The sequence below is a fragment of the Pygoscelis adeliae genome, unplaced genomic scaffold (genome assembly GCF_000699105.1).
Source record: "Pygoscelis adeliae isolate BGI_AS28 unplaced genomic scaffold, ASM69910v1 Scaffold42, whole genome shotgun sequence".
NCBI classification, from domain to species: domain Eukaryota; kingdom Metazoa; phylum Chordata; class Aves; order Sphenisciformes; family Spheniscidae; genus Pygoscelis; species Pygoscelis adeliae.
Genome location: NW_008824283.1, coordinates 9,117,110 through 9,130,531, shown reverse-complemented (window position 1 = coordinate 9,130,531; position 13,422 = coordinate 9,117,110). Strand labels below are relative to the sequence as shown.

Sequence of the window (13,422 nt, the reverse complement as noted above, 5' to 3'; positions counted from 1 at the left end):
GAAGCTGTTAAGGATTGGACATCCATTAAAAATGACCAAACTTCAGACATTCAAATACTTCATATATCTGAAATAAAGCAGCTGCCCTGAGGGGAATTTAAATCTGAACATAAAGATTTGTGAGATATATACCACATTTCAACCAATAATTGGGCTTTGTACCGACTTTCTATTCCAAAAAGCTTGTAGTATGCTTTCATTGCCTTACAGGCAATGACTCCCTACTGTTACCCATAATAGCAGATGTGGGTCTATTAATCCCTTGTTTACTGAGAAAAAAACTATCTTCAAAAGCCTGGCATGAAGAAGATTTATCCTATCAGTGGGTTTCCTCTCTGGATCCCCAAACTGTTTCATTACCCATGACACAGCTCGGCTGTGCTCTGAATTTGTGGTGAGCATTGACATTGATGTTGCTCTTTTCAGCACATCAGTGAGCTAGAAAAGCAGCGATGTTGCTGTAGCCTTTGGGGACCTTTGCTGGGACTTCCAGAGGTGATCATCTGATGAAGAAACATGCTGAAGCAGCGACTCCAGTATCTTTTCATCCCGATCAGACAGCTGAGCATCTGGCAGAGGGAGGTCCACCAGACAGGACGGCAAGAAGGTGAAATGGGGATAAAGCTGCAGAAGAAATTGCATTAGGGGCCCTGCCTGATACCTTAGCTAGAGTGTCTCCTTCAACACGGTACTTCCTCACCAGGACCAGCAGTGTCACTGATTTGACAGCAGCAGCCTGGCTCACGTTAGGTAGAGAGTTAGGTAGATAGTTGTTTGTCCTGTCACTAAAATAAAACTACTGCAAATGCAGCAGGGGTTTTTTTCAAACAGTTTCAGCTACAAACCGGAGGCAACTCGGGGAGCACAGAGGCTGCAGGAGCTGAGGCGGCACTGCTGGGATGAGAGGATGGAGAAAGAAAAGCCACCCCAGTGGAGGAGGCTGGTTGGCACCAGCAGCCGTGGTTTGCCACCCGCTCCCCTTCCTCATGTACACGTACGTTCCCCGCGACCATATGGGGGAATGAAAAGCAACTTATACTGAACAGCACCGCTTGGGCAAGGATGCCACCCAAATCGTGCCGACAAAATTAAAATTTTTTAATGTTTAGTTGCATTTTCTACTCAGAGATGAAAGTAGTGAGAAAACAAGTCCAAGTTTCTAAGGAGCCATGTGGAAAGCGGGAGAGGGAAAACCAAAGGCATGCTCAGAAACATCCACGGCCGCAAAGGCTTCCCCTTGCCAGAGGGTGAGCTTGGACACCTCAGCACACAGCAGGAGGCATGGCTTAACGACGTCTTTCCGCGCCAATTAGTAACTGAGGTTATTGGTTTTTCAAAGTGAGTTGGCAGAGGTGCTGAAAGGAAAGGAGCCAACAGTCCCACCTCAGAAAGTCTCACACAGGCAGAGCCGGGGATGCGAAGGGAGGACAGCCTGCTCCCAACACGCAGACAGGTAGTGCAGCCCACGGACAGCCTTCTTGTCCTAAGCTCAGGTGCTGGGAGAAGGACAAATGTGTTTACGCAGCTAGCCCATGGAGTGTAAAGCTTCAGCAGAAATCATTTAAGAAAAGGAGACCGTGCTCAAATAACCCCAGTGAGCATCAGCATTTAGCAGCGTGGTGCTACGTGACCAGAACATGCAAGTGACCCATACAACAACTAGCCATGCAACTGCCTGCCAGCTTAAGACATTTACTGTTACCTCTTAGAATGACAGATGCAGAAGAACAGAAATTGTTTTAAAGTGTAGCTTCATACTCATTTTAACTTTGAGGTAACTTGCTCTGTGATCTAGGAGCCTAAGGACACAGAGTCCAGCCAAAAACTTTGGGTTTTATTCCAAGCTCTGGCTATCTGGGGGGGTTATGTAATTCATCTAACTTTTCTGTTAGGGAATTTTTCCACCTCTGAAAGGGAATGATGATACTTTTCAGTCACACTGGGACAGTCTGCTAGGTTCAGTGATGCATGCAGAGGATAAAGAGATTTTCCACTTACTCAGCTGGTGGTGAAACGGATTGAAAAAAAAGCAAGAGTGATTGATACCTAAATTAAGAGATTCTGCAGTAGAAAATATGAGCAAAGAAGATACTCTTTTTTAGCAGAGAATGCACTAAGGCAGAAATGCAAGTTATGATTCCCATTTGTTTTTAAACAGAAAAAGAACAAAACAGCAAGATATGGGAAAGAAGATAGTGGGACAATGAACAATAAGGCTTAGGAAATGTGGGGAAAATGCCTAATTAACTAATTTCAAAACTAAAGCTGTATAACAGAGCTGATTTTAAATCGGTTATAAACTGTACCTGATTGGCTCAGTGTTTATCAGTAAGTTCCCAACTTCAGCTAAATGAACATAAACAAGAGATTAAGCACATCCACTCTGAGTGATGGAGACCGCCTCTCGTGCAGACAAGGACTAATTCCCTGGTATGTGCTCGACTGAGGTTAGTCAGGACTGCCTTTTGTACTACCTCTGAGGAGTGTGGGATGATTCATTTGTCAATGTTTATATATTGAGCTGAAAACACAGAGCTACGTAAGTGCTAAATATTTATCATCACAATTTCTGGGCATGCCAGAGTATGAAAATAAAAGCTGGTGAGCAGATCTCAGGAGAACAGTAAAGACAAGCTTTTAATGCCAAGAGCAGTTTGCTAATTATAATCCACATCTCCTAATACCAAAAAGCAATAGCGATCCGAATCTGGTAGAAGAGGGGTTGATGTCTGTCCATCCCTTCTCTGTCCTTTTTTTCAGACACTTGCTCAATGATCATAGCATGCAGAACTGTGTTCTTTAAACACCACAAAAAGAAAATTAAAGGGTCACTTCTTCACAGATATCCTCTGCATGTCCACACAGGACAGCCTGTGACGGGCAGGGAGTCCGTATTCGAGTGTCAGCGTGGGAATCAGATACACATAAGCAGACGCACGGTGTGTATGGGGGTGTGGAGCGATGCAGCTCTCCCTGACCACGAGCAGAGCTTCTGTTAGCGGAGAGGTGTGCTGGTCCCACGCCAGTCACACGGGTTAGGGGACGCAAAAGTGGGAAGGCTCTGTTACAAGAGCAATTGCACACCCATTTCAAACCAGAAACAGCAGGAAGTTTATCAGGATACGTCAGCACCTGTAAAATCTTTGTCATGTCCCTCTGTCCCTCTCATCCCGACATTTCAACGCATCCCAAGAAAGGGGCACCTTCGGCTGTTCTTACGGTAACACACAGCTACTTGGGGGCAGGAGACAGCAAGGCAGTGGCAATTCGCCAACATTATGTCATGCGACGGTGACTGATTTTTATGTTTGCAGCTTACGCTCAGTTTCCGGATACAGCATACACGTTGTTGGGAGCGCCAAGGCTCCCCTCTCCCCACTAACGAGAACCACCTGTGGCCAGGGCCAGCCCCTGCCAGGCTGCCAGAGAGCTCACCAGCCGCAGGCTCGCTGCTGCAGCAAAACGCGGCTCAGAAACTGGTCTTTCCCGCATGCAGAAACCCGTTGTTTTTAAAAGGTCTTAGCATGCCTCTCGGTTTACATCCCTTTCAAGTCCAGGGGAAGACAGAGGGATGTAAATCACCCGTGGTGTAACGTCAGTAACATGAATAAAGTTGTGCCTGCTTCTGCCAAGGCTAAATTTGGCACTTCGCGCAGGGCAGCAGTTATGGTGAATGTCGACGGCTCCGTCGTGGGGATGGAGAGCCACCACCACACAGGCTGCCAGGGAGGCTGGGAAGGGCTGCTCTGCCAGAGAAACTGCTGCAGTTTACTTACTAGTTCATCTGTTGCTTTTCTCAGAAAGTTTCAAACTTGCTGTAAATCCTGGCACAAACAAGAATTTGGTGATTTTAAAGAACTGCAGTATGTAGCAAAAAGAGATGAGTATTAATGACCATGTAAAGATCAGCAAGGGCTACAAGTTCTCCTTAGTAAAGCTGGGTACGTTTGCACTGACTTCCCTGTTGTCACTACTGGACTTCCACCAAAACCTGAGCTAACCATTTTAAATCAATGTTGAGTACAACTCTCCTATAAAGTGAGCGCAGCATGGACATTTATTACATGCTCGCTGATGAGTGAATCTCCAAGGAATCCCTGTGAATAAGCGTTGAAAGAGGTGAATTCATTTTGGATGAATCTCGGAATGCCCGTGTGGCAGACGCTAAGCTGGAAATCTCACAACAGCAAGTAGTTTTGCAACGTTTCCAAGGCTTTCTTGCTACAACTGACTGGGAACTCCACCACTGTTCTCCTATCGCATTTGGATATTCCAGACAGTGCTATCAGAATGGTTAAAAGTGCAAAACACAAAACAGTTAAAAATTATATTAATCTTTTTCAGTCTTGTAACAAGTTTGTAATGAAATTCTGAGCAGGGTTCACTAAACAGGACTCTTTCTTTGTAGTCATGTTGAGCAGTTTCTGATATAAACCACACCAGCTTGTTCCAGTGAATTAAGACACTAAAAGGGAACTAAAGAATATGCAAGGTTTGTTAAGAACCAGTAGACCTTCCTCTTAGGAAGGAGAAACAAACATAATGGGGAAGGTTAGATGGTTTACTATGAATTTTCCAGTATTCCTTGGTTCACCTATATTTTCAACTCTTCTGCCATGCTGTCATGAATTCTGGTAACTGTCTGCTCACCAGTCACAGCTATAGGTGTGAATCTTTTTGGACACCAGATATACATTATTAGGTAGTTAATAAAAAATGAAGACTGCACAGACTCTGATGGTTCAGCTGACAGCAAATGGACTGTTTACTGTGTAGTGTAGAAACATTTCCTAGCATAATATTGAGAAACTCACTTTGTATGGTACACAAAATCCTGAGACAAAACATATTTTACAGAATCATGCAATTCAGAAGAGCACTTAGAATGACAGAATCATAGAATAGCCCAGGTTGGAAGGGTCCTCAAAAGATCATCTCGTCCAGCCTTTCATGGGAAAGGGAGCCTAGATTAGCCCACCTGCCCTGGGCTACTTTGTCGTTTAGAAAGAGATTACGATAATAGCAAGGATGATTGCTGTCTTTTGTTAACGGGAGTATGAACTTGCATTTCTAAGCTGTTAACAGAATAATTCACTTCCTTTGCAAAATAATTCAAAAAAAGATAATGAAGCTGAGGATAAAGTTCTAAGAAAGCACAGAGGCTAAAGCCTTCTAAGGAGAATTAATAGTCTCCTAAGATGTGGTACATTATACAGCCAGTATGAAACTCAGCTGCAAAACTTCCGTAAGAATAAGGTCAATTAGCTAACTTCTCTTCCTCTGCAAGAGAGAAATCCTGGCTCTCAAACCTAATCTGGTCATCGTGGCAAACGTGGTGGCTAGTCTGGCATGGTTTGGAGCATGCTCTGCGACTACAGACTGTGCTTTTGTTGATAGAGGATGATGGAAACAGAAGAAGGGCGGTGCAGTGTCTTTACATGGCATGTATCCAGGGGTCTCTGCCCTGGCAGCGGGTGCTGCCGTACCATGGTGGTAAGTGGCTAAAAAAATCAGGCAGAAGGCATGAAAGCTGTTGCAGCCAAAGGGCAGTTCAATGTAGGATACATGAATGAACTTCAAATACTCCACCTTGTCAAACACTGGCTTATGACCAGGTTACAAGGCAACTCCAAAAACCTCAGAAATTCATACGGGGGTAAGAATATCCTGCCTCTCAGAGGTGAGCCACCCTTGAGACAGGTGACAAAGATGGTCTGCAGCAAGGACTAACAGTGGCTGCAGCTCAGGTGAAACATGTTGCCCAGCTCTTGGCTCCAGTGGAGCTACAAAAGCAGCAGGAGATCCGTGCCTTGCCCTGGAGCGAGGCAAGACACTGCCAACAAGGTCATCGATCAGCTACATCTTGCTATTTTGGCAATACCTGCTCTCCTGCTGAGATTCTATTAGCACACTTAGCCTCTAATTTAGAAAAAAAAAATTATAGCTGGATGTCCCACCTTGATCTGACAAGTCCAGGAATATTTTTGAGACTGTGCTTAAACATTTATTCACTTCTTACCCCAGATAAACAGAGCATTTGGGCTACACATTCTGAATCTAGATCAAAGCTTTCAGGAAGTTCAAATGGAGGATTTTGGACTGGACTTGTCTCAGATAGATCTGAAAACAAACTGTATATTCTGAGTCTACCATCTGTAGCAAATATCAGTATAACACTCCCTCCAAAAATAAGAGTCATTTAAGCAAGCTTATTCCTAATCACTGTAAAACCTATTTAAAAAGTCCTGCTTGAAGAGATTTATAGGCATCTTTCAAATGAAAATTTCCTGTTGAAAAGACAGCCTTAGATTAGACTTCCCCACTCAGACTGCAACAGCCAAAGGGCAGTTCAATGTAGGATACATGAATGAACTTCAAATACTCCACCTTGTCAAACTTGCAAACTCCACCTTGCAAGACTGCAACAAAGCAATCAGTTGTGTAATTCCAAATTCCCATTCACTTAAAAATGTGAAATAATGTACCATTGTGAAGTGGACGACACTCCCTGGATGCCTAGGTTTGCCTCACTTTATAAGGGTGATGCCTTCCCATAGACGAAACCATTTGTATTCAAACTATTTTGAACATTGCTCGCCTGAAAACTACAAGCAATACAAGACAGACCTAAAACTCTAAGAAAGCACATAGGTTTTCATTTACATTGGATTACTGGATCTTTAAATGAATACGCTTATAAGCACAGTTTTGGACAGGAATAACTTTACTGACTCAGGATAAACTTCATACCGCTGCACTGATCCTATTTCTTCATGTTGGCAAGGCCTTATCATTGCCCCAATTACATCCTTTTGCCAAAATAAACAACATCAGGAAGAAAGGAGGCAGCAATCTGAAAAATGGCAAACATATTATTGCATATTTTTTCAGGCTGTGGCACTGTGTACATAATTTCTAAAATCATTTTAGCTCATTGACTTGTTTTTGTTAACTCAGGTGAAAAGAATTTTATGGCAGAAATACGATATTTTCTGAATTTTGCTTTAAATGGATACTTGTTGCTATTGTTTTCCCATCTCTGTAGATCACCAATTTTGCGATACGGCAGCAAGTCAACACAGAACGTACCTATTTTAAATGAAGTTATAAATGAGTGTGGACATTTTATTTGACAGAGATCAGTTGGTAATTAACCAGTGTTAATTTATGCAGCTAGGTAACTCCTAACTGAAGGGTAGGTTCAGCCTTATTTATGTTGGTCCTCCAGCGCCATTTAGGACCACGCTTTCCAAGGCAGTTAGAGCACTGCCTTGAACGACCGCTGCTCACTTCTCCACTGCGGGCTGGTCTAGAGAAGAAAAGCTGTTAGTGGCAGAGGCAGCTTCATGCAAGCTCTGCCACTAGTGTGCCTACCCCTGACACATCAGCTATACTTCAGACATTTCAGTACCCTATACATTTTTCAATCTGCAGATCCTAGTGCGCATTGGATGGCATTTAGGTGGGCATTTGTGTTTATGCCTCTTCTATCTGCACATCGCAGAACCAGAAAGCTGCAACAGCAGATCTGCAACTTTGTAGGAGATCGGTGCCTTCATGTTTGTTAACAGCACTATGGCAAATACACAGGTCTATGTTATCACAGTATCCTATTTTTGGGGGAAGTACTTTGCTTGCAGAATGCCATAGGGCTTCAGGGCAAAATATGTATATTCACCAGATTTCAGACTATCCCTTTCAAGAAAACTGCTTTCTTCTGATGACACTGTTCAGTCACTTCTTACAATCCTAGGTGTTGAATTTTGAGTTGAAGGTTCTTAAAAGGAAGGAGCAGCACAAGGATGATGCATATCTTAGCTGACAGATACTGTTAACTTGAGAACTTTCCAGCTTGCTTGGGTATAGTCTAACTTCATTTAGTCTGAAATCAATCGATACAGTGGCAAGCTGAATGCATTACTATTCAGAGACAACACCTTTTTTGTTGATCAGAAACAACTTGTACATTTCTTGTCAACTTGAGAACTCAAACTCAGAAATAACAATGTTAGCAGCTTTTTAAAATGCCACCCTTAGGCTCTGCAGAGAGAAATAATATCCACCAGCAGCCCAACAGGAATAGTTTTCACATCTGCCCTGGCACCTGAGGAGAGCTTAACCTGGGGATCGACCCCTCAAAACTTTACAGAGAAATAAAAGCCCTTCTTCCTTATGTTTCAGCTCCCCTTCATATATGGATAAAGGTCTGTTTGTAATGGCACTAAAACTAACACACGCAAATACATCTACCTGCTGTATTTTTTTTCATACAGTGAGTTTACTGCAACTAAGTAAGGAGAGTTCGTACAACTAAGTATGAGAACGATCTGCTGATCTCCTCTTGTAAAAAGACATTAAACAACATATTCTGGGTGACAACAGCAGAGAAGAATTTGGGGAATCAGATTCTTTTCTCAGTATGTAATTTACCAATGCAAGCCACCCACTAGTATTAATGGGAACTCTGCATATTTAGCTCTGCTTCAAACCAGGATGGTACATAAAATAGCAAGGTATCAAATTTCTTCTAGGACGAAAAATGCTAAAGTATTTTTTCTGCACCATTCCAGTACATGTGTCTCTCATTTTCCTCCTCTAGCCACTGCTTACGCACCAGTCCTACTCCAATCATTAAAAATCGTATTATTGGCTTTTCCTCACATTCAGATTTGCACTTCCAAGCACTGGTAAGACCTGTCTTGATGCTCTTCAAACACATCTCCCTGAAAGTAGATCAAAGCAAATCCACAGCAGAAAGAGCTGTGATTAAAGAAACAAGGAAGATATATTTACTGCACCTTCTGTTGAGTTGTCATCCGTGTTTTGTACATTCAAACATAATTTCCTGTGTAATTTAGAACATCAGTCCTTCACATGATATCATGTGTAAAAGGCAGAGTACCCAACAGTACCAGTTCAAGAGAAAGTCTGCAAGAAGATAACATCATTTTCTGCTTACAAAAAGGTCAGTACATACTCCAAAGTCCAGCGCTGGGACTTTTTCTGAAGGTGCTTTTTCTTTCTACAATGAGGCAGAGACAACTCACTTGCAAGCAGATTTTTTCTTTTCAAAAATTAGTGACTAAGTTAAAGTGGCATATTTGTACTGAATGAAATTTTATCATAAAATGTAGAAATATGCTATTTACCAAAAAATAACTTAATGCAGGAAAGAAGTTTGACACTAAGTTAATTGAAAATTAAAGTAAATGAAAATTAAAGTAATTGAAAATTAATAATAAAAATAATCAAAAGAAAAAAGGGACTTTTACAAATTATGCATATGAAGAGAGTTTCACATACTATGGCAAAACGTTATGAAACACATACTTCCTCTCCTTGAGAAACTGTTATTGCTATCTGGTGGTAAAACACTGTGAGATTATATCCTCGTAGCCAAATAGTTGAGAATTTTGAAGCCATATTTTCTTTCTTTTCTTAATACACGGAGAAAATAATACAAAGGCTTTAAGGAGCCTTTTAGCTGTGAGCATTTTAGCTACTTAGTACTAAAAATCGTCCATTCTCCTACCTTAACCTCTAGGTGGCACAAAAGAACCTAAACTAAGCAGATCTTTTCCGATTTTTCAGGTAACGTTATGCCCTCCCAACCAGCCTCCTCAAGTTAGTGATTCCAACATCACAAAACACACATCTATTAACCTGTACTAAATAGAATGTCAAAACAAGTATTAAAGCACCAGCTACTGTAACTAGGCAGCTCATTTTTTACTGCTTTTAATGGTGCATTGAGATATAAATCATTAATTGATTCTCCCCAGTATACCTAATAGCCTTTCACCTTCAACTTAAAATATTTAAAAGGAACAGTAGGCCCCAGCCAAAACCAGCACAGCTTACTAGAAATAAAGTTAAGGTTTACATTTAGTTTAATGTGAGGATTACTACAACACTAAAAATACATACCATAAAAACTATTTGCAATCATAATCCAGCAGAAGAAAAAGTAGTAATGAGTAAAATACATCCATCTTATTTTAGATTACAGTATAAAAGCATGCAAAAAAATTAAAGGGTCAGTGAAATCACACCCAATCAATATTTACTGCAGCAGCAACTAGAAATGCTGCTTTTTGAGTTACGTGATATACCTTCCGTATGAACGTAAAACCGGCACGTTCTGCATGACCACAGAGAATTTTTATATTAACAGACCAGTATTACGCACAGCAGGTGAAGTACCACAGCAGCCCTCGGTCTCTGCACACAGGGATGGCACCACACAGGCATTTTGCCCCAGTTAGGACACTACGGCTTTAGACCTTGGAACATTTCTTTTCCTCTACCAAAAATACACATTTGTAGTACACTGCCTTTGCCTCAGTGCTGCCACTGATTTCCTTCATCTCCTGTCTCAGCCAAATCATTCTCACTCGCATCTGAGGATCACTCTGAACAGAACAAAAATCACCTTCCCCTCCTAACCTGCCCTAGCTCTCGGTAAACAATTGCCCAGACAGGACTTCTCTCTATCATCCAAAACCACTCCGTCCGAAATGCTTTGACTCTTCCAAGACTGAAGATGAAGCTATGCATACAATTTGTCAAAGCATTATGTGGAAGACCATTTGCATCAACGTGTGATAACAAATCATTGCATCGTATGCCCACAATTAAGCAGGAAAGGAATTTCTCTCACCTGGCATAGAAATCTTTTGGTGGAACAACCTCCTGAAAGAACTGTAGCTGGTACAGATAAAGTCCAATCAAGTGCCCCGCACTGAATATAGCCATTAATACACACAGACAGCTGAATATCAGCGGATCAAATGCTTGGCAACAGGACCACCATGTGCACAGGCCCAAAAATACGAAGAAATACACAGCTGAGGTCAAAGATGGCACCATCATACCTGTGAAAATAAAAATGTGGAGGGTTGGAAAGGTGTAGGAATATCGGCATTTCTTAAACCTTAAGTCTGACAAGAAGTGTATCAAACAATTTAATCCAATTAGTGTTTATGCTAATTATTACAATTAGCTCTTAAGACTGCTATTAGCTTTGAGACTAGACGAAAAGGATCCTCTTTTTTTTTTGTTCAATTCACTTATGCCATACCTTAGCATTTAGTACACAACCACTCTCCAGACCCTCCTCTGAGATGAAATCTTCTCTTTGTAAAGATGTTTCACAAAGCACGGAGAAAACCAGAAATGTGGCTCAAGGCCAGCCAACAGAGACACTGTGCCTGAGAGCGCTGATGTATTGGATTTTAAAATGAGTTTTAAGTACAAGATGCTAAATTGGCATGATGGATGAACAGTGAAAAGCCTCCTCTCATAAATCTTGAGATATATTGAGTTACTAAAAATGAAAAAAGCATGATGCATATACTGAAAATAAAAGGTATCTAGAGGATATTCAGTAAATGTTTGATTTTTCAGAATTTTTAACTCATAGACACTTGTAATTTGCACATGAAAAAGACTTTGCTGTCTTACATATGTATATTGGTTTTGCTCTTGCACATGTAGCAGAGTATTTCACTTGGGGTGGGGAAGACCCGGTGCTCTGTGGATAGCCTACAAAAATAAGTGAGGAAGCAGGAAAGACATACATGTCTAACAGTGGAAACCAGGAGAAAATGATATAAGAGAGCTTACATCCAGCACAGCAGTCCAGTGGAATCTCTAAAGTAACAGCACTGAAGCTAATAGGGATGCCTGCCTCAATTTATTTTGAAGTTTTTCACTAGTGCATGTCTAAGAGCCGCCTTCCTTCAGGACAGATCTGCAGGCTCCCGGTGGCCCGTGGCTCCGGTACACCCACTGGCCCTGCAGCTGGGCCGGCCACTCCGGCAGGAGGACTTACGCCTTGCCAAGTGCCGGCTTGCCATGTTTTTTGGGGGCAACGCTCTGGGGGCCAGTCCCCAGTTGGACTGAGCCCAGGCACTGCCCAGACAAACTTGGGACGTGCCCGAACGGTGGCCCTGTGCATTTCCACCCACAACCTTTGCAGAGCAGAGTCCTTGCAAGGGGGAAGGAGAGAGGGAGGGTCTCGGGAGGTAGGGGGCTTCACACTGGATTTTATTGGCAGAAATTGTCAAAAGCTGGGGTGGTCACAACCACGTGATGCTGGGCAAAATATGTGTACTGTAAGGACTCTTGTCCACGGTCATTTTGCCTGAGCTTCATCATCACATCCTTTCACGTCGTACTTTAGACCAAGTCTTTAGACTGGGGTGCTTTGTCTCTGCTCCAGCATATAACCTGCTGGTGCTTCCATTGGCTTACAGATTTAAAAGCATGACAGGACCACAGGGATCATCTATTCCTACTGCCTTCATGATGGAGGCTGTAAAACTTCACCCAGCAATTGCTGCCTCAAGGCTGTAACTATTTCCTTTCTTCTTTCAGAGATACTTCATCTTTATTTAAACACTTTAGGAGAAGGAGAATACACTATAACCATAAAAAAGTTGTTTATTATGGCCAATTACTCTGGCTGTGAAAAGTTCAAAATTTATTTCTGGTCTGAAATTGCCTAGGTTTACCACTTAACTATTGGCTTGTATTATAACTTCTACTAGATGAGATGTCTGTTAAAAAAATGTAGGCACTTTGTACCTTTGTCAGTACTTCAAGGCTGCAGTCAAATCACCATCTTTTCTTTTCTTGGCACGGTAAGTAAGGAAGTATTTAACTAAGCTCGAGGTTTCTCTCTGGAATACAGGCTTCCCAGACCTCAAGTCCTTTTTGTAACTCTCCGCCGAACACCTCCCAGCTCTCAGCGTGTGTTGGAGTCCCGCAGACAAGCTGCCCAACGCCACTCATAAGAAATTGTCCCTGCCACTGCTGCATGATCCTTCTGCTTCATCCTCCCTGGGTGATGTTCACCCATGCAACTTCAGAATGGCACCGAAACCATGTTTATTTGCCTATAGTTATCGCTTTTTTTTTTTTTTTTTTACAGCATCTCTCTTCCCTGATGTCAGGCACCATGGTGATCCACATAACCTATTTTTTTTCCCTTTTTAGATTTATTACTTTGCATTTGGCTACATGTAAGGCTGTCAGATAATCTTACCTTACTGAAAGAGCCTGCCTTACTAAAAGAGTCACATCTGACCAGCCTCCGTCATTCAATACCAAGCATTTTTTGTACTATTGTTTTATACTTCATATACTAGTATACTTATATATACTTAACACAGCAGAGAGGAAGCAGTCTAGGAGGTTCCTGGAGTGTGTGGAAGACAACTTCCTGACACAGCTGGTAAGTGAGTCTACCAGGGGAGGTGCCTCGCTCGACCTCCTGTTTACAAACAGAGAAGGACTGGTGGGAGATGTGGTGGTCGGAGGCCGTCTTGGGCTTAGCGACCATGAAATGGTAAAATTCTCAATTCTCGGTGAAGTAAGGAGGGGAGGCAGCAAAACTGCAACCATGGACTTCCGGAGGGC

At 42.2% G+C, this 13,422-nt stretch overlaps 1 protein-coding gene across 1 annotated transcript in view; it reads right to left on the bottom strand.

The window, feature by feature from the left end:
- PIEZO2 (piezo-type mechanosensitive ion channel component 2) overlaps positions 1-13,422 on the bottom strand; it is a 270,740-nt gene that overhangs the window by 116,010 nt on the left and 141,308 nt on the right. Inside the window, exon 8 of the mRNA XM_009318585.1 lies at positions 10,661-10,874. Coding sequence (XP_009316860.1) covers positions 10,661-10,874 — 214 coding nt within the window. The remainder of the gene's footprint in view (positions 1-10,660; positions 10,875-13,422) is intronic.